The sequence below is a fragment of the Chlamydotis macqueenii genome, chromosome 8, assembly GCF_036417535.1.
Source record: "Chlamydotis macqueenii isolate bChlMac1 chromosome 8, bChlMac1.mat, whole genome shotgun sequence".
In the NCBI taxonomy this organism is placed as follows: domain Eukaryota; kingdom Metazoa; phylum Chordata; class Aves; order Otidiformes; family Otididae; genus Chlamydotis; species Chlamydotis macqueenii.
The window spans coordinates 21,717,922-21,745,183 of NC_141563.1; the positions used below are offsets into that span (position 1 = coordinate 21,717,922).

The 27,262-nt window shown below is 38.8% G+C and overlaps 2 protein-coding genes across 2 annotated transcripts in view; one reads left to right on the top strand and one right to left on the bottom strand.

Moving 5' to 3' along the window:
- HS2ST1 (heparan sulfate 2-O-sulfotransferase 1) overlaps positions 1-19,512 on the bottom strand; it is an 83,956-nt gene extending 64,444 nt beyond the window's left edge. The window contains exon 1 of the mRNA XM_086753751.1: positions 19,153-19,512. Coding sequence (XP_086609877.1) covers positions 19,153-19,276 — 124 coding nt within the window. The 5' untranslated portion in view covers positions 19,277-19,512. The remainder of the gene's footprint in view (positions 1-19,152) is intronic.
- Positions 19,513-20,042: 530 nt separating this feature from the next.
- SELENOF (selenoprotein F) overlaps positions 20,043-27,262 on the top strand; it is a 28,439-nt gene continuing 21,219 nt past the window's right edge. The window contains exons 1-2 of the mRNA XM_010117052.2: positions 20,043-20,295; positions 22,935-23,102. Of these exons, the coding sequence (XP_010115354.2) occupies positions 20,227-20,295; positions 22,935-23,102 (237 nt within the window). The 5' untranslated portion in view covers positions 20,043-20,226. The remainder of the gene's footprint in view (positions 20,296-22,934; positions 23,103-27,262) is intronic.

Genomic DNA, 27,262 nt, shown 5'->3' on the forward strand with positions numbered 1-27,262 from the left:
GCCCGTGGGAGGGACCCCACGCTGGAGCAGAGGAGGAATGCGAGGAGTTCTTCCCCTGACGATGATACAGCGGCGTAAAACAACGCGTGATGAACTGACCGCGACCCCCATTCCCTTTTCCCCCCGGTGCCGCTCGGGAGGGGAAGGTAGTAGAGATAATGTTAAGCCCGGGAAGAGGGAGGGGTGGGGGGGAGGTTATCTTGTTCCCTGTCTCATTCTCCTGCTAATTTTAGAAATAAATGAATAGTTTTCCCCAAGTCGAGTCTGTTTTGCCCGTGACGGTAACTTTAAGGATTTCTCCCCGTCCTTATCTCAAACCTTGAGCTGTTTTTTTTTTCTTATATCATCTCCTCCTATTCTCTCGGAGGGTGGGGGGAGCGAGAGACAGACTGCGTAGTCTGGTCCTGATCAGGGCTGAACTACGACAGTACCCTAAGCATTCCTTGCTCACTTTTTCCATACTACTCAGAATTTAAAAGCTTCTACCTTTCATTTCCTAACATGTTTTCCCAAGTCTGATCAGCCTTGGTCTACTTAATCATCCCTATACGGGAGATGCTTTGTTCTTTTGGTTATCCTCACCAGTCATACATCTCTTCCAACTCGGCTATAAACTTTTCTGAGATTTAGATTAATCAGATTAGCTATAAGGAAGAAATGATTCACTATGAGGGTTGTGAGGCACAGGAACAAGTTGTCTAGAGAAGTTGTGGATGCCCCACCCCTGGAAGCATTCAAGGCCAGGTTGGATGGGGCTCTGAACAACCTGATCTAGTGCAGGGTGTCTCTGCCCATGGCAGGGAGGTTGGAACTAGATGACCTTTAAGGTCGCTTCCAACCGAAGCCATTCTACAATTCTATGAAGGGCAAGAAAGGACAACACAGCAGAATTGCTGTATCCAACGGGAAAAAAAAAAAAAAAAAAGAAAAAAAATTCTCATCTTCATTTGTTTTTAATGGCTTCCAGTGTGCTACATGCATTTTTGACCACTGTTGAGAATTGATCCAATATTTTCACATTTCACATCTAATTTCTGCAACTCCAAGATCTCCTTCCTCAGTGAGTACAGCCAATTCAGAAACTAACATATGTAAACTTGGGATGTTTTTTCTCCAAATGCGTTTAGATATGACAAAATTGAGTTTCACCTGCCATTACCCAGTCACATGGTATTGGCATATTCTTCCCCTGAATAGCTCGTTATCATCAAACTGTCATCCTACAATGCACAGTCATCTCCAAAACAAACAGAAAAATGCATATCATAAGATCAAACCATGAATTAATGCTCAGTAAAAAAAATACAAGTAAGAATTCTAATCACAGTCTTCAAAAGATTCAGATTTTTTTTCAGCTAAGTAACAGGACAGGAGGGCTTTTAAAAAACATTACAAATCTCATTCAGCCCCCTCTCTAAAGCATTAGAAGGAGGAGGAATCAGATGTAAAGGAGGAGATACCTGTAGAGGTCACACTATGTGGTTATTTCTTAAAAGCCCACACAGGCCCCAACACTCAATAACTTAAAACTCCACTATTCCAAAATACATTAAAGCAGTTTCCAAGCAATAGAGCTTTTCTTAATATTTGTTTTTTGAACAGATTTCTTCAGAATTTAAGTGTAAAGACACATACGCACATACACTTAAATAAAATTCAAAAGTATTCAGTGAGTACTACTATATCCAGTGTGACTATATTAGAAATGTAAGAAATTTAATTGCAGAAGGACACTCCAGATTAATCAATTTTACTACTAACAACTGTCTACTCCTCACAAGACACCACAATCCCCAGACTTAAACCAGCCCTACCACGTGGCTTTATTAAAGACTAGCAGGGCAATTGGTTTTGTTGGGGTTTGGGGGTTTAGTGGGTTATGTTACAGAGACCATACAGTTTCAGTTACCGTTGAGGTACACTGTCCTCCCTAAGTGAAAGCGCTATGAAACCATACAATAACCATTTATTATGTGACGAACACGAGAACAGCACAATGTCAATAGGGAAGGGGAGGAATATCAAATTCACTGTCTAGCTCCTATCTCATTTCAGTAAATCTGTGCCTAACATGTCTTTATAATTTCTGTGCAACAAATCATCTGCTTAATGTTTTATGTTCTCTTGATAACACCGCTTTCTGCAAGAGTTTATATTACACCAGAGTGCATCATCCTGAATCCATTTTGTTCCCAGCCATTTGTGACATTATTAACCAACTGGTTTTCCTGTGTGTTGGATAAGAACAAACATTTTGCTCATTTAAAGTTTTGACAAACTTCAAACTGTGTGTTTTACAGTGTTTTTGTTTGGTTTTTTTTTGCTTGCTTGCTTCATTTGAGGCTCATTTTCCTGGCATAAATATCACTGCATTTAAAACCACTTTTGAAACACGGTTCATGCAGACATGTCTACAGTTAAATTATTTGTTTATTTTATGTTAACTTTATATTGTGTAGTTTCCAAAATAGAAAGATCTGCTCAGAGACTGCTACTTAGACCTACTAGGTTCCTATTCTTCCCTAAAGCCAAGCTTGCACAGACACTTGACATCCCTCAGTTGTCTGGATGGATAACACCCTGCAGAATGCTATATCTAAAAATACAGTGATTCTATTACTGCCTATAGAGTGCTGTAAGTTTGAGTGGCCAGACTAAATTAGCTTAATGTTATACTTGTTACTCTCAAACTGATGTAACTCATCTTTAGTTCCACTGCGAAACTACAAACACATTGCCATGTTCTGAAGTAACAGGCTTATGATCGTGGAGGTAAAATAATAAGTGAGGCTGGAGAGCACAGCGTTATTCTGACCTTCTGTATTTCCTTTGTTTCCAGAACCAGACTTAAAAAAAAAAAAAAACCACCACAAGCCTTTGTGTATGTTTTCATACAATTTTTTTTCCCTGTTTCTTCCAGAGAGAGGGAAAAGCTCTTTCATTAATGGTTAAGTCCGACACTTATTAAAATTGACCACACATTTAGAGTAACAGGAAGGCCTTGCTACAATAGCTAATATAGTTATCATGGGGAATAATGAATATACAGCAGCTTAATATTCATTATCGGGCAAGGCAGGTAGGAGAGGAGAAATTGTCTTGTCTCTTGTTCTGAGGAAGATGGTAAATTTTCTTGTATTTATCACTAATTGAGAAACATGAAGTTTCACTAACAAGAAGTGTGTTGGTTAGTTGGCCTGTGATAAGTGGAGCACTAGGCGAAAAAGAAAACACAAAACCCTGTATTCATACAGGAGTTACTCAGCGTCTCTTCTCTCTCATTACTTTATTCTGGAACAAGTTGGTAATACGCCTCTGTGAAGCACAACTAAGGAATCACATCTGCAGAAATCTGCCATGCATTCACACAGCTGTCAGTGAAGTATTCCCTTTGCAGCATCTCATACTGGATTTTTACAGAAGTCCCTCACTGACTGTTCCACAAATTCCAAGTAACAGAAACACTGCAGCGAGTTTTCAACTTAAATAGTAGGGCCATATATTGTCATTAGAGAAGGAACACTTAAAATATGACCAATTTCAGCACTGTGGTTTCAGATCAATATAGCAAGTCTTCAAAGAAGGAATAAGACTCCTTGAAAGATTACATTTCATCTTTACAGACAACGGGGGGGTGGGGGGGGATAAAAAAATAAGAAAAAAAAAAGAAAATCAATACATGAGAGGTTGTTTTCCAGAATGTTATGAAATTTTATCATCTTACAAGTAATTTTACATGTCTTTTCTGTTACCAGTATCACTTACAGTATGCTATTCTCCTTAGCCAACTTTATTTAACTTACTGCTGAGTAAGTGGTATCCAAGCTGCTTACAGCAAGAAACCATGGAAGCATCAAAGGAGGTTAAATTCTTGAAATAGTTAGTGAGCTCCCAAGGCCAACAGACTACTGCTTATTTAAGAAGTAGAATAATAGGCATAACACATTTGTTCACATAAGCGTTAAACATAGGAAAGTCTTTAATCTCATTGCTTTATTATGAGGTACTGTGCAGAAATCACATACTGTCCCTGAAACAGTCATCAGCCTAAACATACGCTTTCTCCTCTGACACACAAGTTTAATAAGCTTAATTCCAATTAATCTAAAAAGTAACTAACTCTATAAAGGTTTTATTTCAATGTCTACTGAACATAGTTATTTAAATAATTAATATTCTACATGGACTAATAACTAAAAATATTTCAGGAAATCCTTTAACCCCAACTGGAAAGATTATCTCAGCACGAAGATGGGTGCAGGACTCACAGGGAAGAAATTGGTCTACATTCTGTGTGACATAAAAGAGAACAAATGGCATAGAAAGAAGAGAAGACACATAAATCTCTATTCTGTACTAAGTTCAGGGCAACACATGTCATGAACAGACTGATGCTTAAATCTACATCATAAATGTTGCTCTTCAGGAACATGCAAGCAAGCTGGGGACAAATACCTGGGCAGAAACATGCTCAGAGAAGCCACATTCCTCTCTTCAAGAGAGCGTGCAGTAGCCGGAGTAAACGTACTCGCTCATTCAAACCTATCTCCTGCAGCTTTAAACAAGGCAAGGGAGTCTAAACAGTTCTCTGTCAGGCAACACAAGGACACCAATATGGTTTTCTATCCATATCAGTATTTCTCAAATTTATATAAAGAAATATCAAGTTTAAACTCAAGTATAAATACAAGGAGTAGCTTTTTGTACATATACAAGTTTATAATGTCATACACTTGCAATATACCTGTGGATCAAACAGATAGACTGTATCACTTCTGTATTAGTGGTCCCTATGGATACTTTTAAAAATAGTTTCCATCTGAAATATTAAGACTGTTTAATTTATTCTTCCCCCTCATATTAACCTATCTGCTATATCCTTGGAATTCCACAGATGTGGGAAGCAGAGGCAGAAGTGTTACCGGATGTTTCCATGCTTGATGGCCATTAGTGGCCCACACTGTTAGTACTAACCTTCTCCCATCCCACCATCTCTTGTATTGCTATGAATCATCGCAAGACCCTACAGCCCCAACCTTCCCCCTGCTCCAAGTACAGACTCTTTAAAAGACATGGGAAAATTACTTTCCCCAACAGACTCTGTTTTATTTGATTGTTACTCCATGTTACAAGGCTGCACTTTATAGTCTGTAAAAGTTGTTCTGTTCAGTCAGTGGTTCACAAATTAACCTGTAAAATGGCAAAAAGCTCAATAAAAAATGTTCTTCATTTTAACATTGTAGCCAAGGCTCACAGAGCATAAAAGGGAAAATTTCCACAGAACACACAAACAAGGAAAGCCACATACACTTTGTTAATCCAGTGGTTGCTAGACCACTCAAGGCAAGAGACCTTAAATTTTCATTAGAAAATGCCACTCCAGCAGTTGGCATCAGTAAATGTTCTTCTTGCATGTTCACTTAAAAAAACCTGAACAACCTCCCCCCAAAAAACCCTACCAAACCCAATAGTCACTTCTACCCCAAAACAAAAAGTTTAGCTCTTTAGCAACCAATCATGAAAGACGGTGTCACTGCATAGTTTTATTGCAACTATTATAAAATAAGAAATACTAGTCACAAGACTGCCACCAGAATTACTAATATGTGAGCCTACTACATAAATTCTCAAGCACAAGTTACACCGAAAGTTTCTAGTCAAAGCAATTCCTTCATTAAAAAAAAAATAAAAAAATCCAAAGCACTCTAAATTCACCTGAAATAAGCCTGCAGTTAAAACGAGCAAACAAACAAATAACCTCAAAATAAAATTTAGAATGCTGTAACTACTACCCTACACAAAATTGAATCTGGTTCTAGTTTGGAAACACAACTACTTCATTTATCAAGAACTCTGTGATGCCTACTGGAGGTTACAGTCGCAGAATAATTAATAAGTACTAAAGTGCAATTTAGGAAATTTGCTTTAGATCAGACTACCTTTTATTCAAAAAAAGGAATCAAAGCATAAGTAAGTTTTACATTTATAAAATCAGTACTGCTGTCAATGCAGCAGAGTTCAATAAAACAATAGCATTAAAATGTGTAATTTTTGCAGTAAGCTCAGTCATGTTTTGGAAAAGTCCCAACTGTTAATTGTTTTCTAAAAAAATTGTTAGAGAAAAACAGCCATCATTATCCAAGAATACTTTCGGCAACTAATTCGTATGCTCTTTGACATATTCTAACAGCTCTTGAATGATGTATCTTCTAAAAATGTTGCATTTGGTAATAGCTTAAGTGCCATACTTTTCAAGGAATGCTGGGATATTTTTAGCCAATTTTGACCTTGCATTTAGATCAAATGGGAAGCAGCAATAAAATTAAGAAAATCATTATCCTCGTATCATTAATTTCTTTTTGTCTACAAATGGTCTAAACCAAGGATTCTTTGCTCTGAAAGCAAACCAAACACTCAAAACCTATATGAGAGTCTCCCTGGAAGAAGACAAGGACACACTCACAACCCATTAGCATACACCGCGTTCCCACATTCCATCTTGTATGGCATGCAGTTGCTTAAAAACTTGTCAACACAAAATGCTGCGTAATAAATGCCACAGGAAAATTATGAAGGGTGCTACTACACAAGACAATAAGTTCAAAATCAATGCATTTCTGATCCTTAAATATCACAAGTTTTTTAGCTCCTCAAATTCCTTGTAACAAAGGTTACAAAGAAACAAATGAAAAAGAACAATCTCTTTTTACAGTTTTATGTCTATACTTGGTTAACTCTTACCAGAGGGTAAAGCTTTAAACTACCTGGTAGTTCTGCCTGACATGTATTTGTGAGGTCTAGACATTTTTCTATACAGAAGTCAAATATTCTTGACAATTTAGATCAGTATTTAATTGTGGAACCTGATACAGCAAAGGCTGAAGGATTAACAGAATTTGCAGAGAGTTTGTAGATACACAATTCCATCAAGGGCAGAAAACTCAACCAAATCGATTCCTGGCTATCTGAGAGGATTTTTCATATACGCTTCTCTTGCACACTAGTTATCTCTAGAGTGCCATCTCATGTTTACATTTACATACACATACTTAATAAGTAAAATAAAAAAGATGCAGGAACAATCACTGTGTTCCACACTCCTGCTGCAATATGAATGCTTGACAGATTTTATTGTTTAAATGTCATGTCAAATACTTAGGAGTTTTTTTAATATTTCAAAAGCACACAATATAAGTGCCATTTTCATTTCTGTATTGTTTTAAGATGGCATAACAATGAGAGGAACCAGATCTAAAAAAAGTTCACCCTGTTTTCCAACAGTCATTTTGAAAACTAGTATTTCAATCTCAGTTAACACTTAAAACCTTTTCTCATCATCTCCAGCAAAACAAATATTCTGTACGTAAATTTTATAGCACCAGTTTAAGAAATTTAAGTTTATTACATGCCATTACTTATCACAAAACAATATGCACTTTTAACTGCAACCTTGATACAAGCTTCCAGCAGTCAAAGAGCGCACATACTTAAAACTTACACATAATCGCCACTAATGCTCCTGGAAGATACAAAAATGGTCATTCAGTTTTTAAGGGCTTTTTTTCTGTGACTTAAAAGAGGAGAAAAAGAAGAAAAAAAACATATTTCAATATCGTAATTCCTCTTTCACATGTGTTTTTTTCTTTAAATTTTATATGTGGATGATTTATCATCTATTTCTCTTTCCTAATTCTCACATTAAGACTGCCTTGCCATCTGCACTATGCAATCACACATAAGTAGGCACATAAAAATCACTACAGCCAATGCTTTGGGTTACTCCAGTGACCACAAAGTTTAGAAAAATACTCCCACAAACACGTTAGCAAAACCGTGTTTCTCAGTGTATGGTTTGGAAAGCACAGACAGGAAAACCAGAAGAGGATACATATCAGTGTTTTACTATTTGATTTATAGTTTATTTCTGCTAAACCACCACCTCAGTTTTACGTTGGCTTTTCACATCAGAAAGGAGAGGAGAGTTTAATAGTATTACACAGGGTTAATGACAAAGTGATAGGAATCAGCAGTACGTACATTTTCAGAGTGCTAAGCTAGAGCAAAGCAAGCCTTAAAAACAAGCATATAGTCCCCAATACTCTCTGCATTTTTGTTGGGATCAAACAGACAGCTTACACAGGCAAAAGTAGCACTCATCCTCACATACACATCCTTTCTACTCCTCATTTCCCCTCTTCAAAAGTTCATCTTTAATATTCCCCTCTAAGCTTGATCATGGGCTCACAAGATAAATTTGCCTTTAGGCGAAATGTATTTCGCATGCCTCATGAATAACTAAGAAGCCTGACAAATATCCTCTACCAAATTTTTCTGGGCTGGATGACACGGTGGCTGTCCTTTCCTGTCCAGAAGCAAACACATGCCATCTCTGCAGCTCAAAGCGCAAAGCATTAAACTAAACTGAAATCAAGAGTGCTTTAACTTCACGCTCAATGCTCTGATCTCTACTGGCGGAGGAACGGGGCCAGCTGTGGTTACCACCCTGGCCAGCCTCGGGGTGAAACCCTCCCATGAGAGCTCTGGGCACGCTGCTGGGGAACAACTGCTAACTGTGACGGCTCGTCTGTTGGGTCTCGTGACTTCTCAAGCCCTCTTACGCACCTCCATGACTGACAGCAATTTTACTTCATTAACCACTCCAAAATCTCTCCTCAAAATTCAAAATTCTAGAATAAACGTTACTCCAGCTGAATTCCGCAGAAAAGTTCCTATGTAACCTTAACTGCTTTGGCCATTGAATAGTTTCAGAGATAAAATTCAAGTTTGTACCAGACATGACACATTATAAACACTGCTATGTTGAAATGTAAGCTTAGACAGGTATTTCTGGTCATTCAGCCTTTGCTTTTGGCTCAGAAAGCATGCTTGTAAGGCAGGTCAAGGACCAGAAAAAATACAAAAGCAAGGTGTTCTGGTTCTTCTCATAGCAGAAAACACCTAGACCACTGCATACATACTAAACACAAAGACTATAAGCCCTAATTTAGAAGTATAAATCAAGCAGTGTGCCAGAAATTTTCTGGGGTTTTTTTTTGGGTGTGTTTTGTTGTTGTTGTTGTTTTTTGGGGTTTTTTGTTTGTTTGTTTGTTTGGGGTTTTTTTGTTGACAGCTTGATCAAACTAAAACATGAAGTACAGTCCTACTGAAGAGAAGTTTAAACCTTAAACAGGTCCTTCTAAAACAGAGGAGCTACTGCACGTTTGATCTTCACTCCAACCAACAGCAGCTGCACAAGTAGCATGTTAGCAACTTAGGGTGCAAAGAGAGGAAAGCTCAGAAGTATTTAAAAAATAAAGTTTGTTTCAACAAAAGTAGGAAGTCAGTAAAAACATAGGACATTTCAATTCCTACTAAATTATCATACTCCAAAAGGTCATTTGGATAATAACATTCCCCAAAAAGCAAATATACATCTACCCTTGAAATGCTATCTTTGTAAGTGAAATGGAGTTCAAAAACATACTCAGTCCAATCCCACTTTACACACTTTGAAGTCATCAAATTGGACTGCAAGATCTAATTGCTTCATCATAAGACAGCAAACTATTTATTAGGTACTAATCTTCAAAAGCTTGCCTTGTTGGCAGCATCACCAAAGTTAATACAAAATAGTTAATTTGCCTAAAACCCTATTAAAACAGACTAAATTATTCTCAGATAAGCAGGAGGGATTTGTAAGCTTCTTTTGTACGGCTTTAAAAAAAAAATAAATATAAAATAATAGGAGCAAACTGTAAGACATTCAGTATTCCCAAAGACACTAACTTATCAAGGGAACACACTTAGTGCTATGGCCATCTCAGCACAGTTCATAGGATAATATATAAAGAATAGTATGCAATTATAGATATTTTGCCAGGAAAATATCTTTTCTCACTTTTAAGAGCACACGCTGCTGACGGTTTACTGACAAATGAGATGCTGAAAAATCGTGCCTCCAAAGTTGTCAGCGGGAGGGCAGCTGAAATAGGATTCTACTTATGAAACACTTCATTCAACACTGGGATACAAAAAAAATCTGACATTATGACTTTGTTTCCAAAAACACGGATCCTCATACAAGAAATTTTGTGTACCAGACACAAAACCACATCTTCAGAAGGTGATCATACACTTGTGCTCGAGAGTGTTTTGCTCAATAGACAACGTGTAGTATTCATTTGTCCTTCAGCAAGCGAATAAAACCCTGTAAGATACTACTTTTACCACAAACAATGGAAGGACATGGCTGGACTCAGTTTTTTGAAGGAAGTAAAAATTTGAAATTAGATCTTCTAAAAAGTTATTTTCTCCTCAATTTGCATCTGTCATTCAAATGCTAAAGGAGTCAAAACCTTAGGCTGCTTTGTTTTGCTCTGGAGACTTTTTAGTCTATTTAATGTGTCAGAATAAGATTCCATCATTTTCACATTCTACTTTTTTACTTCATTCCTTTTTGCTCTAAATTTGTAAATCCTTCTCAGAAATCTTTTGCTTAGAATTAATGATCATTTCAACCCCAATATAATATAATTGCTGATTAATGTTTGGTATATTAAAAACCATTGCAAATGCCATGTTTTGCAAAGAGAGACCTCTACTACTGCAAAACCTCCTCCAAAGCCCCACACAGAATGAAAGTAAATAAACACAAATATTTCAGAGAAAACATATGCAATCTTTGTAAATATGTTCAACAACAATATATCCAGAAAAGAAGATACTAGAAATACTGAAAATGGAGAAATAAGCAGGGAAAAGATTCAGGAGAAAAAAAATAATTAAATTAGTTGGATTTTCCTCTCCACTTTGCAGAAAGTGAGAGGAACAAGCATAATCTCTGTTCAATTGCTCTCATATCTCCAAGTTCCTTCACGTTCTTAACAGCTCTTTGCACCTTTTTCAAAGTGAAATGAAATGCTACTCCCTTTCAATCTGTTGTCCAAGAAAGATCAGTCCTGTATTACAACATACAGACAATAAGAGTGAGGAATATACACACACATAATATTTATATACTTTATAAATTTATATATTCCTTACTTTCTCTTGTCTATGTTTATATATATATATGTATATATATAATTATTATTCTGTTTTTTAGTATAAGATCTTCTGAGAGAAAAACAGCTACAGAAGTAAATGGGGAAGATATGCATTTTAATTTAAGGAACCTAAGATCCCATCCCCACACTCTTTACAGTTTTACAGCAATTATGCACAAGGTTTGCATAAACACTTCAAAATCATCAAAAGCTGTTTTATCAAAACAGCACTTAAGTTTTACATATGTTTCAACACAAATTAGTGTTCAGAATTAAACAGCAAGTTGATAAAAAAAAAAAAAAAAGTCAGCTGTGATTTTAAACTCTAACCAGATAGAGACAGAGAACAGACGTAAAGGAAGGCAGATAAAGACTGGGCCAAAGTGACGGACAGCTTCGTTCCAAATACTCTGTGTAATTTAATTATCTTATTAATTCTCTCACTGCCCTAGACTCCTAGCTACTCATGATAAATTTTATCACTACTAGAAAGCTGGAAAAATAATTATTATAGTAATAATGTTATTGGAACTATGATGACACAAGGATATTGCAAAGTAAAGACAACAATAATACACTGAAACTAGACACAGTATAAAGACATACAGATGTAGTTGGGCTTCTTGCAGACACATTTACAAACAATATCTCTCTGGTAAAAATATGCTTTTAACTTATAGCCATAAAAAGCTACACTACAGCAATGAATTAATTACTTAGGAACATAGAAACACTCAGTATGAAGCCAGATCCTGACCTGCAGTAACTGCAGTGTCCTGATAGTCAGCATACTCCTAACACAAAAACATGCCTATATATGTGTAACATGAATGCTTCTACAAGTATTGAGAAAGTACACCTTTAGCGACGTGCATGGGCGTCTATACACCAACTATCATCAGCACTAGCAGTATTTTTAATACAGGCATTTACTGATAGGGATGCCAAACAGAGTGACTTCAGTGCTCCAAAACTCAAAAGGTCAAGTGGAGAGAAGTCAAAGGGTGAATAAAGAACCTACTGACCCAGTTCCAGGAAGGAAAGAGGTTGGCTTTTCTCTCCTAAGCAACCGAGTGCCTTTTCTCAAGGCACTGCGCTTTAAACACAAAAACTTCAGAGGGCCACAGGTTTTTAGGAGAGTGGGCAAATCGAACAGAATTGATGGGCTGGAGCATGACACAAAGCTAAGGGTTTGAGTAAGATACTGCCTGCCCCTCGTCTAGATAGCAAGTAGGACAGATTGCAGTTAAGTCTGTACATATTTATGAAAGGCTGCAGCCAGCTGGCCAGACTTCAGATGCCTCTCTCAACACTGGACTCCTTTCATTCAGTCATTTATCTTTTATTTCTGGTTGAAAAAATAATGCAAATACATGTAACAGTTTAGGTTTTGGTTTTTTTGTTTTTGTTTTTTGGTTTTTTTTACAGCATTGCACTTTCATGATGCTTGCTAGGCTAGTATTTCAGATATATAAACAGATAAATAGCACTACACTTCAGCAAAGCACTTACCACTATTTTAATACTGCTTTGACAAGGTTTAAATACACTTAAGATAAGTGACAAAAACTACAGATAACACACAAGTACACAAAAAGACTGTCTTTTGACCCAATTAAGTAATAATACAGGGAGGATTCCACATGCAAAAGCCATCTATTTCCTGAAGAGGAGCAAGAACTTGAGGGAGGGCATTCATTATCAGAAGACAAGACAAATCTGGCCAGAATAAGTCAACAGTGAGTGACTCATGGATGCCAGTCAGTATATGGAAATTACTTGCTCATGAACTCTTCAAATGTCTCAAACTTCAACAGCCAGGAGCAATACAAAACTGTGCAAAAAAAAAAAAAAGAATCCAGCTGCAAATACGTCAGTTTAATGAAATACGAAAGAAAAAAAAATTCCTAAAGTTTATTTCACTTCAGATGTACATGGTAAACTGGAAAGTAATGGTTTAAACTTTGGACTTAGCATAACAGGTTAATTCAGCAAGAGTTGTTTTGGGTTTTTGTTTTTTTTTTTTGTTTTTTTTTTAACATATAGACATTTTATGTGTTTATACACATACATATAAAAATGTATGACCAGTCACTTTTAATTTAGTGAAGTATTCAGCGGTCTCTAGTTTTGTCAGTGTTTTTGCTGTGTTTTAAACCAGTTCCTTTGATAATAATCTCCAGTCAGAACTAAAAAAAAAGCCATAGTAACTTCCAATCATTCAATTTCAAAGGCACATTGCAGACGTGAAAATTTTAGTTACTTTCTCTATGATCAGAAGTAGAAAATGGGCAAGAAAAACAAAGAGAGCATTGGCATGGCAGTAAGCCATAATGTCATTGTTTTAGCTGCTTTATCACAGAATAAATAAAGGCATTAAAAGTAGCTTTTTCTGATTTACAGTAGTGCTACCACTTTTCCTTTTACAGTGCCAAGCACATTACTGAAACCTGCTATGTTTTTCTTTATTGAAATAACCTAATCTCCCTTCTTATGTACAAAAACAGTGATATAGAAGAATAGGACCTAGACTTCTTTTAAAGACTTTCTCCTGAGGTTTTCAGCCTTGAACTAATTCCCTACCTCATAGCTACCATTACCAAATCTGTAATACTGCATTAATTCACAAAGAAGATCATTGCACTTGCATTTCTTGGCTGTCCAAGAAGCCATTTCTATCCTAAACAGCTGATTGTAATCATGGCTCTTTTCCAGGATTTCCCTGGACGATGGTATTGTAAAAGTCTTTGTGCTCTTCAACTTAAGTTTGTGTGTTAAAAACTACATACATAGATACGTACTGGCCCAAACCTGACCTTTTCCAATGGCGAATCTAGAAAGATGCAGTGCCTTACCTGGCAATTACCTCACCCACTGCAGCTCGTGGCTGGAGAGACTGGATATGTACACTTCACCTGATTTCTCAAGTCCGCTTCATGTCTCAGAACTGCCCTCAAAATATCTCTAACAACAATATCCCCTTGACAGACAACTCTTTAGAACAGCACCTACTATCAGAAAGCGAAGGCACAGCTCTCACCACATCGCTAATCCTCAAACCTGTTTCACTAAAAGCATGAGGCCTACAAACCAGGTACAACAATATTAAAGTTTCTCATGTGCAGCCTTCCAGAAGAGGAAGGAAGTTTTAAAAAGTTGTGCCTCTTATTTCCACTGTTAGCAAGAGATGTTGGAGTGCCAGTGAAAAGCAGTGAGTTCAAGCCTCAGAGCCCATTAGCAAATCTGAACTGTCTTGGTACGTGCCGGGGAAAGGGCACCGTTCTGCATTAGTGAAAACTCAGACTTTACCAATTTCATAGAAAATGCAACAGCAACTTTATCCCCCCAAAAAGTTATAAATAAATATAAAATCACAAACACTAACACAATAAATAAGTAAATAAAACTAATATAACTGCTCTACATCACACTTTTCAATGGGAAGGACAAGCACAGTATGGGAGTAGTTTGAAATTCATTCTGCAAGTGTCTGGAACAACCAGGGGCAGGGTGAAGCGGAATGGTAAGGGGGAACTAAATGAAAAAGTATGCTAGAACCAGCAAGGCAAAGTGGAATAATGTTTCACTGGCTGGAGATATACTGAGGAAGCAGCATTAAAACTCTTATTTCAGGAAACCCGGTACACAAGAAAATAGCTTCTGAAAGAATGCCTCAGGCTACTCAGCGAAAAATAATAAACTATTGGGCAGCAGAGCTATATTTAAAATAAATGCTAGTAAATTATTTGCATAGCTGTGTGCAGCCACAACTCCCAACAATCACAAACTACTCTTTATAAATGAAGTTCAAGTATAAATAATATACTAAGGAACCATGCATGCTATATTATGAGGGACAACTTAAGAAATTTGCTGAGGGATTTGCAAACATGCAACTGGCAGACCTCCTGACAGGAGATATTTTTTTTTTTTCCAAATGAAGGAAACACAAGATGCCTATTATTTCCACATCCCCTAAAAAAGTAAAAACTTTCTACAAAGTATAAGATTTAATCACTGGGAAGTTAAATCATTTAACTTCAAAGGAATAGTGATTTGTTAGGTACTTGCACAGTGCTTAGAGGGATACTACCCCAGCAAGGGCCACAGGCACTAAGAAACTACCTAAAAAATTAATAAATCTGGCAATCAACTAATCATCAATTAAATTTTATTTCCTGGGGTTAGGAAAAGAATCTTAGCCTTTCAAATTATTCACATATTTTCAAAAAAACAACAACAAAATTTTAAAGTAAAACAGTAAGAATTTTTTTCAAATGCAGACTTCTATATGCTGAATTAACAGATATGAGCCAGAAGTTTGTTTATCACTTCAGAGAAGTAGTACTCCCACAATACAGCTAATCAGTGTTTCAACATGATCTGAAGCAATAATCTGAAACAGTTATAAAGTTGTTCAATCCTTGCTCTCCCGGGTTATGGTATATTATGTTACTCAGACATGGATTATTTTCAAAATGCAATAGTAAGTATCACCAAACAGCTAGAAAGTAGCAGTATTACTTCACTTCCACCTGCCCACGGAGTAATCCTTCCCCATCTACCATCCTCACCTTCTTTGATCAATCCTACAGACTCTTCCTTGAATGAGGCACTGTCTTCCCCCACCCCTCCGCCCAACGTTTAAGTGGTTCTAAGTACTTGCTATTGTAGAACAAAATTAACAGAAGAAGTAGAACACATACAAACATCCCTCTTCTCCTCCTTCTCCTCACCAATGTACTACAAAATTCTGGGGAGGGAAGAGAAGAGACAGCTGGATTACTTCCAGCCGGATCGGGTTTTTGATCCAACTCACCACGTACACTAACGGCAATGCAGGAGATGGCATGGTACATGTTTAATGCTCGGTCAGTTCAAAACAGAGGCAGAGCCGCACTCACCAGGCTTCCAAAAACCAAAGGGCACAGTCAGACATTACTTCTGTTCCAGGAATGACAGTGCAAACCTCAACGTTTGCCTTTCACATGCAATATTCTCTATTAGGGCTCTGCATTCCTAGAGTTAATGGGCAAGTACCTACACCAGGCTTAAATAAAAACTTTAAAGTTCTCACAGGCAACTAGGAACAGCTTAGTCTGGAGAGAATGCCAATTTAGCTGCCCTTACATGCAAGCTTGAAAATAATATGAAAGATTAATAGCTGTATTCACAACTCTTACCAAAAAAGTACTTGAAAGTGGGTTCCAACTGGCTCTGCTTGTGATCTGACCACTATAAACTTTGTAAAGAGCTTAAGAAATCCAACAGCTGCAGAGAAATTACAACGAATATTTTTGTTTTCTTTATTTTCTTAATTAGTCATCTTTCATATGATGAAGAAGCCCACAGGTTTACAAATACCTTTTAAAATGACATTAAGATCATAATAATCTCATCACAAGAAAAAGAAAAAAGCAACATCGGCATTTGTGATGGTCATTTGCTTCTATCTCCTGTACTTTTCAACTTAAAAAAGAAAAGGTCGCAAGAGTGACTGAGTTTTACCTATATAAAGGCTTACAAGAAGAAACAAGTTCCCATTCTTTTTTTTTCCCAGACACATGCTTGAATTTCATGTTATAGGCAAGATATTTTAAGATCTTGAACTGAAATTAACCCCTCTAATCATTCAGTACAGAAACAAACATAGCTCATATGTGAAGAAATTGGATAAAACACTTTATATTAGAAAGTATGACTTAATATTATTAGAATTGCTGGTAAGATTGGGGAATTACTTTATTTGCTATCAAATCTGAAGTCATTCAGTTTTCCTAGTCATAGCTCAATTCTTACAATTACTGTCCAAGATGACAGCTTATCATCTGATATCAATGCAAACCATAGCGTAGTTCAAAACCTAGTACCCACACAATATGCAGTATGACTTCTAACATATAGTGCCCACTGAAACACAACTGGAAGACCAAAAGAACTATTTTGTCGTTATCATCAAATCATAGTGTCACTGCCTCTTCACGCACACGCACTCACACACCCCTCATTCTTTTGCAGGGTGGTGAGAGACTGGAATTCAAGTGTGTTAGACCAACTAATTAGTTCGTTTGGACAAAACTATTCTCCATATTACAGCTCAGTAGAAATATCACCAACCATGACGGGAAAAAAAAAAAAAAAAAAGCTATGTAATGAAAACTTAACATTTGCTAGTCATAAAATACATACCAAACACATGAAAAGGAAGACATTCAGAGAGCTATAAGCTTTTTAACAAAGCATACTCTCACGTTAAAAAACCAGAACCCGAGCTCAAAGCTACTGCAGAAGGCCCTTTTTCCCCTCCTTACACAGGTTTTAGAGAATTATTAGTAAGTTGCTCACAAAGCAAATCTTTCCATCATATTTCTAATAAACTTCACAATAGTTTTCCCTTCTCCTTAAGAAATAAAATCAGCAGAACATAGTAATCAGATTCTTGTCCCAAAGCAGTATGAGCTGTGCATTTTAATCCTCTCAATATGTAACTTAATCACGCCCATTGCATATATATTAAAGAAGCAGAGGAAGTTTTACCAGCAGAATTCTTTATTCTCACATGCATTATGTTAATCTTTTCATGCCAAGAGGTAGATTTCCCTAAAGTAACATACACTGTCAGCAACAGAGGCACTGAAGCCACGAGTACCACCTAACCAGTTTAAAACAGAGAGATATAAAATTCCTCTGAACCTTGAGCAGTATCTTAATACCTGCTTGAATTATCTTCCAATTTCATTCATTTTCTTCTTCTAATTTTTACTTACAGTTATTGAGACCCTGCAAAAATCAAGCCTCAATGATAATTGGTACAAACTTTCAGTTGAAAAACATGCAGAGTAAGAGTGTCCCATAATTCAGTCAACTGCTTCCATTTCCAGGGCCCTAACCTCTAATATCCAGTTCAGGGAGAGCAAGGTAGAAAGGAAATGCTGAGAAGTAAAATCCCAATGGCATTCATACAGCTCAACATTAAGTTATGCTGACTCTGGCTGTGTTAGAAGCTCACTGTTAAACTTCCTATGCCACTGAGAGTCCACTTCTAAGTTTTAATACCAGCAGGAACATGACACGAGCACTTTTCTTCCTACAAGTTTGAAGCTTTCATAGTCTAAATATCTTAGCACAGTCAAATAACATGGGAAAACAAATCAACGTTTGTAAACAAGGCCCCTGCACTTGTAGACGCCAGAAGTCTCAGTGATGTTTTTACAACTCCTAGGCACCACAAAGTAGGTTCAGAATTATACTTTGTCACATCCTTGAGACCCTTAATTAAGTAATGCAAAATCTACACAAGTTCTGTAGCTTTATGTACAACAAAGTGGTAAGATGTTACCTACTAGACAGATATTACTCTAAAATGTTCTTTTTAAGGCAGGAAAAGCAAAAGAAATCTTACACAAGAGTTTTCAAGTTCATCATTATTCTGTTTAACTACAGCTCAGTGGCAGCGTAGGAAATCACCAAGTACACTCAGTAAACTGCAGAAAATAACATCTTACATTCAATGACAGTAAAACAAATTACCCATCTGTCATTAAGAACAATGTCTTCAGCTTTTTTTTTTTTTTTTTTTTTAACGCAGTGTTTTCCTGTACAACGCCGAGCCTCGGTTAGACGTTTGAAGCAGGCACTGAAGGCGCAGACGATGACCGTTCCTTGCGGCAGCAGCTCCGGGCTCACCTTCGGCGCCGCTCCCCCCGTCCCCGGGTCGGAGGGCACACGCCACCGCTCCCAGCAGCCTGCAACACCGCTGCTCTTCGGAGAAAACCCGCTCAGACACGCTGCAGGCGTTTGCCTTTCCGACACCGACCTCTCCTCGGTCTCATGATCTCGCAAAGCACACAGACCGATGAACCCAAAGGCCAAGGCTGCTGCCGCCGGACCCCATCGATCAGCGTCCTCTGCCGCTCCGGGCGCGCAGACCCCAGCAGCCAGACCGTGAAGGCAGCCACAGCGCGGCCCCGGGCAGGCGGCACACGGCGGGGGGGCCGGCCCGGCCGCCAGCCCCCCGCGCTCCCGCCGCCGCTCGGGCTCCCCCGCCCTGCCCCGGCCCCCGGCCCGTTCCGCCGCAGGCCCCCGGCCGCGCCCCGCCGCCGCTCACCCAGCTTGCCGCGGGACTCCTCCAGCTTCTGGATCTGGTTCTCCAGGAAGAGCACGGCCACCCCGAAGACCAGCACCGCCAGCAGCTGCAACTTGGGCGGCAGCATAATCCTGAGCAGCCCCATCAGCAGCAGCAGCAGCGCCGCCCGCCCGGGATCACGACATAACGCGGGGCCCGGCCGCGGAGGCCGGCGGGAGCCGCCGGCGGGAGCCGCCGCCGCTGCCGCCGCCGCAGGGACGGCGCGAGCGAGGGGAAGCGAAGGGGAGCGCGGCTGAGGGCGCGCGACAGGGGCCGCCGCCGCCGCCGCTTTCACATCGCCCCGCCGGCTGCCCGGCCCCCGCCGCCCCCCGCGCCCGTCACCAACTGCCGCGCGGCCGCCGCCAGCGCGCCCCTCCCCCGCCTGCGTGCGCTGCTCAGCAACCGAACGCCCACCCCACGCCACGGCCGCCGCCGCCGCCGCTTCCCGGCGGCGGGACCCGCCCCCGCGCCGTCCGCCATTGGGCGGTGCTACGGTCACCCCGCCTCTCCTGCAACTGGATTGGCGCCTCTCGGGCGGCGCCCCGCCCACAAGGCATTGACTCCTCCTCCCCCCTCCGCTCTGAGCTGCCGGACCGAGGCGATGTCCCGCCTACAATGCGACCCTTCGTGATTGGCAGGCCTTTCATGAAGTCCCGCCCATCTAGTTATAGTCACCGCGGAACTTGGCAAAGGCACGATACTATTGCTCAGACTGGCTGTCAATCGCCGGGGCTGAGGGGGTGCTTCTATATATCGGTTGGCACCAACTCTCTAGAGTCAGGAAGGACTTTATTGAGGGCTGCTTCCTTAATGCCTGACTGAGGCTGGGGAGGGGTAGCTCTTACAGCATCGCTGTGAAGCGCTACTCTGAACAGACTAAAATAGCTCTTCTCTGGAGTTCCTGCGGCTTTCCGAGTTAACGGTTTCTGCTTGTGGTGCCGGGAGTTGGGAGCAAGTCTACCTTCTCCGGCATCAGGCATTGTATCAGGCATCCGCAGTGGATGAGGTCCTTCAGCGACCTCCTGGCGACGCTGGCAGGAGTGTTGTGGCACCAAGATGGCGGCGGCTGCCGAGCTAACGGCACTGGGCCGTTGCTGGTTCTGCTTGCTAGTGGGGCTGCAGGCGGTGAGAGGCCGTTCCGGTTTATTCGCGCTCGGGGCTGAGCGCGATTGCGCTTTCCTGAGAAAAAGAGAGACTATGGAGCGAGAGGTGTCCCGTAGCGGGAGGCGGAGGCAGTAGGCCTTGCCCTGCCCATCCCATCCCCGAGGCCTCGTCCCTCGTCTCTCTCTTGCCTCCGTGGCCGCCTGTTTCGGGCACTCTCTCTGTCAGAGGCCGTTCTCTGCTTCTGCGTTCTTCCTTACTGCTGTCGCTGCCTCTGCTCCTCCAGACTGTGAGACCCGCATTTTGAAGCCTGAACACCCCGCCGCCTTGTCCCTCCCCTCGCCCCGGTTTGCCCTGTTGGCTCGGAAAACGTGTTCGGGGGGGTGTTGCAGTGACTCTTGAAATAAACTTACAGTCTTCCTCGCCTATTTGTAATGGGATTTGTGTATTGTTGTAAACCTCATGACTCAGGTTGTCTTTAGTAATAAAATTAAGAATGGATTTGTAAAGTGAAGCTAGGTGGCTTTTGATTTCGAACTAAAGGTTGTCCTGACAAAGGCCGTACCTCGAGCTCAGCTTTCTCTATTTCAGTGCACCTGATGCCCTTTAAAGTTGCCCACCTGAGCTTCAGAGATATGAGGTTATACACAGGACTTGCTAAAATGTTTTACTCCAATAACTGTTAAGTACTTCCTACAGCCATTTGTATCGATGCTGCATTTGCTTTAATATGTTAAATTGTCTAATGTGGAAGCAGAGCAGTTGTGTAATGTGGGGTTTTTTTTTTTTTCCTTCTCCTTTCCTCCTCACCTTCTCTAAGGTTTTATTCTCAAACTGTTTTGAGCTTGCTGTGTAAGCAGGACTTCTTCACTGAGGAATTCTCTTGTAACGGATACTTTACTTGCTTTCATAACTGGTTTTTGGCTGGTTCCCCCTTCCCCTCAAAAAAAGAGTATTGGTCTTATATACACAGGTGGTCTAGAGCTCTGCTGGGGAAAGGTGTGAGGAGTGTTGCTGGTGGAAGCAGAATGACAATACCAATAATGCCATTCCTCGCTTTTGAATCTGTTCACCTGGGAGCAAAAAGGTTACACTGAAGTGTAAGAAGTGTGGATGGCAAGCAGCAAGGTGCAAGAAAACTGTTTTAGCTACTGTTGTCATCATTAATTTAATAAGTGAACAGTAATTAAAATGTAGCTTTGGCAGTGTTTGGCATCCTCAGATTTTCTAGACTACTGTGGTGGTGTTATATTTCTTATTGCTAGTATACCTCAGAAAGTATAAATAATAGATGATTCCAGTAGAATAGGGCCCATTTCTGCTTGCCTGCTGTCATATATAGAAATTACTTGAGCAGTGTCACGTAGGAAGAAGAAAAGTAGCTTTCTGCTTGACAGAAGAATAATTTCTAAATAATTTTCCATGTATTATACTCTTCTAATCATGCTTTAACTCTTTTAGCAGATACAGAGAAGCAGAATAGTGAGGCAATTAATGTATTTTCTGCCACTTCTTAATCTGTAACAGTCCTTACCTGTCACATCAGTGACATGTCTTTGGCTGTATGTTGGCCACTTCAGGGGAGGAAAGGGGCTGTGTCTCTGCCTTACTTGGCTGTGGTGTGTATGTTTTAAAAGACAGGTGAATCTGAAGAGAAGTCTGATTTGCTGAAGGACAAACTTAGTTTTCCTTCTGTATTTTTCTGTTTGGCCCAGCATAATTCTTCTGACTCTCAGTCTGTTATCATTCAGTCCAGTTTGCCGGTATCATCTTACTCTTGTCTGAACATGGAGATGCTTGCTGATTGTTTAGTTGGTGGTTTAGATGTGGGCTTTGCCCAAGGTCTTTCACCGAGGCTAAAAAGTATCTTTAACTTCCTCTCTCACTATTTTTTTTTTCTCTCCTTAGTGTACAGCTAGAAGGAAGAGTTTTAAACTAGACTGTGAGAAATCCCTGGGTAGGGAAGTGGGAGTGTGAAAACAAAAAACAAATACCATTTCAGTGCTGGGATAGTTGGTAAAATTGTTTTGGCTACTCATTAAAAACAGAACTGGTGTTATACATAGAAGCTGTGCAATTGAGTTGTCTTCTTTGATATACTACTGGTAAATCAGAATTGCAGGTTTTTATCTACACTTCCACTTTCCTATAACATTAATGCAAACATGGAATTAAAATCCTACTTGTATGCCTTCTTGAGCAGTTTGGTCTGTTTCATCACTCACTGGTTGTGCTTTTTCTGAGCTTAGCTGTTATACTTATTTTTCAAGGGTGTTTTCGGTGATATCAAATTTACTGAAATTGTTTTGAAAGACCAGGCTTTAGAGAGCTGTAGCAATGTGCATTTCAGGTCATTCATTATGTTTGTTTTTTTCTTAATTTGGAGCTAGCAATATGAAAAAAATAGAGTTGTCAGAAGTGTATATAAAAGTGAATTTTGGCAGATCTGAAATATACCCATTATGAGTGTCTAGAATTCACTATTAGTTTAAGATCGTTCCTCAAAATAATAGATGTTTTGCACTTGTGGGCAGACCATTAGCTGTTACTGTAAAATGGTCACAAGAGACGTAGTTGTTATTCCTAATCATCAAAGCATTTATAGTCTGCCTTTTTTAAACAACTAATTAATATGGAAGTGTAATATTTTATTGATTTTTCAGATCAGTGTATATGGAGCACAGTTGTCATCAGAAGCTTGCAGAGAGCTGGGCTTCTCCAGTAATTTGCTATGCAGTTCTTGCAACCTTCTGGGACAGTTCAATCTGAATCAGTTGGATCCGTTCTGCAGGCAGTGCTGCCAAGAAGAAGCTCAGTTGGAAACCAGAAAGGTGAGTTTTGACCAAATCCTTTGTGGAATAATTTAACACACTGTTATATTTATGAAACTCTAAAAATATATGAGAATCTGGATTATAATCTCAAGCGGAAAATGCAACGTTTCTTTGTAGTCCAGTATACACAGTCTAGATTTGCAGACTTGCCATACTGGTCTAAAATAACGTCCCTATATGAGCAGTGGAACCTTTGGTTCTGTGACAGCCCTTTTCTAGTGTGAAGTGACTAATGGGAGCTATGTCTAGCGTCTTTAAATGGAAGGATGCATGGGATTTGAGGAGGGAGGGGAAAAAAAAAAAGAGGATAAGATGACTGATGTTCTTGATCACAGCCATTGCTTGGTCATTGACCAATAGTGTAGTGGCCAGGATAGTTCAGTTCAGTCCTTAGGAAGAAAAGGGTGGTGGAGCTGTCAAGTCTGCTTCTGAAGTGCACCAACCTGACAGAAGCAGGGCTGCTCAACTCCATTCTGCAGCAGGGAGAACAGTTAGGTTCTAACAGCTGGAAATACCATAGTGGTCTTGCTCAGCGCCCATGCTGTGTTTCAATCAGTTAGGCTAAGGCAAAACCTTTCCTTTATCTGTAGTAAGTATGTATCTGTCTTGCTTAAGGTATGTCATCAAGGAAGAATTTTTACAGAGCTCTTGAAAAGAATACATGCTTTCAAATATGTTGTAATTTAAGAGTACTCTAGAATACATTGAAGATCAGTGGATTATCAGGAAAGTAGAGAATTTCATGGTGAAGAAGAGATGCTGTAATTATTTTTAATGGCTAGGAGATAGTTAAATAACTGACAACATGAAACTAATGAGGAAATCTAGCAGGTTTTTCCTGTCAATTAAATTCAGCATAATATTAAAAAAGAAGTCTGCTTATAATTTTTAACAAAATCAGTGATTAAAGTGTTAGGTACAATGTATTAAAGATCAAGAAGCAAGGATTTGAGATTTGCAAAGAATTAATGATTAGTAGGTCCTTAATACTAAGAGACTATTAAGGTAAGAGGTAATACTGTAATTGTGGTGTTTCATATATTGACAAAAGAATGCTTGCAGTAATATTTCAGTACAATCCTTAGGGGACTTGATATCTAAGACTTCCTCTTTATTAGATATGAATCTTATGAAGGCAAGTTTGTCTCCAGAAAATGCTCCAGTTCTTTTATATATATGTATATACATATCTATACATATACATACACACAGGCTGAAAAGTTTCGGCATAAAATTAATGAAATGTACTAAAAGGGAATGGAAGAATAGGAAAGGATCTCCAGCGGTGCTGTGGTTGTGTACCACAACCAGTGACAGTTGTGGTGGCAGCAGCAAGGCTTCCTGTCCTCACTCAATGAGCGGATGCTTTTGTTTATTCAGGTGATAGTCTTAGTTTTGCCTCAGTGTGCTTAAAATGTAGCACAAGAAGTTGTGAAGCAGGATAATTTGTATTGTCATTTATTGGGAAAATAAACTATAGGAGTTATGTTGCATTTTTGTCAATGTGACTTCTGACTTCTTCTATCTTTATAAATTTATCCATAATTTACTCAAGAATGTAACTTTGTATTGTAAATAATGCATTAATACAAGTTGGATCAAACAATTTAAATTAATGGATATTTTTTCTGATTATCCTGGATCAGACTTAGATTTCACTACATGGATAATCATACTTTTGTAAGACTAAACAAATGCTGTTTTGTGGTCAGAGCTTTACATTGTAAATATTTTTAGTCTCAAAACTTTTTTTCTATTTTAGTCATGCTAACTGTAGTAGAACAAATAGCATAGGGCTGGACACAGTCTCAAGGTTGTTTGACGGATTTGTTGTATATTCATAGGAACCAAGAGATTGTGTGTTACAAGCTTTTTTAATCTGTGTTGGTTTACCCAGTTTCATTTTCTGCCTGTGCTTTGTAGTAAATATGAACGATTTGCTGCTGTAGCATGGTTCAATGTACATCTTGATTATTATTTTATCTTGTCTTACTTCTGTGATATTTTAAGAGATTTAATATAAATGATACTTGAAATTTGGAGCTAGCATGTTACGTATCAGCTTGTATTACAGGAGTGATTATGATGCTCTTTTCATGCATTTTCAAATATCCAGGTTTGAATGCAGGCTTTCCATGCTCTGTGTGTGAGTAGAAATACTGCATTGTTCTGACATTATGGTTATATGGATGAGTGCTAAGTTATAGCATTGTTTCTAATATTCTTTTGAATGCTGTTTCCGAAGGTGGAGTTTTCTTATACTATTACCACTGCTTGGAAATGTATATTTTTGATTTGGTGATTGTTAATTTTTATGTAAGAGTAGAATTGTAAGCTCAATTACAGACACCTATTACAACCAGTACTATATTAAAACACAAGTCAATCCAAAATGGGATGATTCTGAACACAATCCATTAAGATAATATTCTTGGTCACTTCTCCCAACAGTAGTTTTCCACTGGCTGGTCTTCAAGGGAAGTTGCTCAGTACAAGTTAAAAAAAAAAATAAAAACAATCTAATTTATGCTAGCTTCTTGCTAAAGTATTATTTTCATGATATGTACACAGAATAGAAGAACTCAATGCCACCTTTTGCTGTATTTTTTCCCTTTCCCTAGATTTCTTAAGTTACCATAGAAATATTATTTCTAATGAAAACTTGGGAGTGGATGGATATTGAAAGTCCTAAAAGTTGGTTTTTTGTTTTGTTTTGTTTTTTTCTATCCTCTTGCTTGAAGAATTTTTTAATTTTACTCTAAAAATCTGCATCTATATGTAAGGTGTCTGACTTATACGTTGCTGAGTTCCAGAGCAGTAGTGCTCTGGGCTTTGCTAATGCTGTGACTACATGCTTGATCATCCTCAAAGTACATGAATCTTTTTTTCTGAACCATGATTCCAGTACCTGACCTAGCTTGTTCATTGTGTGAGCAGATATTTGTTCCCATCATGTGACACAGCATGGTGGTAGCCTTTGCTACAGACTTGTAAACGATTAGAATTCCAGGACAGACTTCAGGATTTTAAGTTAATTCTCCTTGTAAGTATGTGGCAAGTGTTAGAAATAGAGAAAGCAAGAGTTTATTGCATAACTTGTGCCTGAGTTTTAAAGGAGAATTTAAAATTAAAGTTAAGGAGATAGCATGTGTAACTGAGAATTATGTATCACTGCTACTTTTCACAAATGACTTGTGAAATATGCCCAATCCTAAAATACTTTGTGCTTCATAGCATCAGTGCAACCTCAAATTAGATGTTTCCAGATTTTAACTGTTTCATATCCTTGAAAGATGTTTATTGATTGTAGTCTTGTTTTTGGTCCAGTATTCTGTGAATTGACAATGTGGAAAATAGCTGTGAGGTACTCTTGTTACTCGGTATTTTTCTTTCTCTTAACATCTGTTGACACTGTCCAATGAAATATTTTAATTACTTCATATAGTAAAATGAAAAAAAAAAAAATCTTGGTTATTTTCTGCTCTTCTAGAGATTTTGTATTCACTTTCAGACTAATTCAGAAGCTAGCTTAAACAGTATTGCTTTAGACAGCTGCAAGTTTTAAGCCTCAGTCTGTCAGATGCAGAGTACTGCTGGTGTGTAAAACATAGAAGGATGAAATGGAGGTGAAACTAACTGTGCGTGAAATTGTAGTAGCAGGAGAGATTGTCCATATTTTGCAGTAGCTGAAAATAGCCGCACTCCATCTGCAGTTTCATTTATGCTGTGTGATCATTTCGAACATAGCTATAAGCACATTCCATTAATTGTATATTATAATCTAAGATTTATCTCAACCATATATGCCTGTCAAAATCCAAATTGATTTTAAGAATTAACTCTGTGATGAAATTTGCAATACATTAAATTTCACAGTTGCGCTGTGCAGGATTGCTACAATCCTTAAAAGTCATCAATATTTCTAAACAGAGCTTTGAAATACATTTTGCTTGCTAAGATGTGTTAAACTTCAGCATTTTAAATTTCTATTGTCAAGTATTTGTCATGTTGTAGTGTTATGACATTTGGTGAATTACATAAATTGACATCAGGTGTAAGAGAGTTGGCCAGGAAGTTTGAGACATGAAAACGCATGGTTTAGATGACAAATTGTCCATAGGTAACATCACACATGTCTATAATACACTATTTATAAA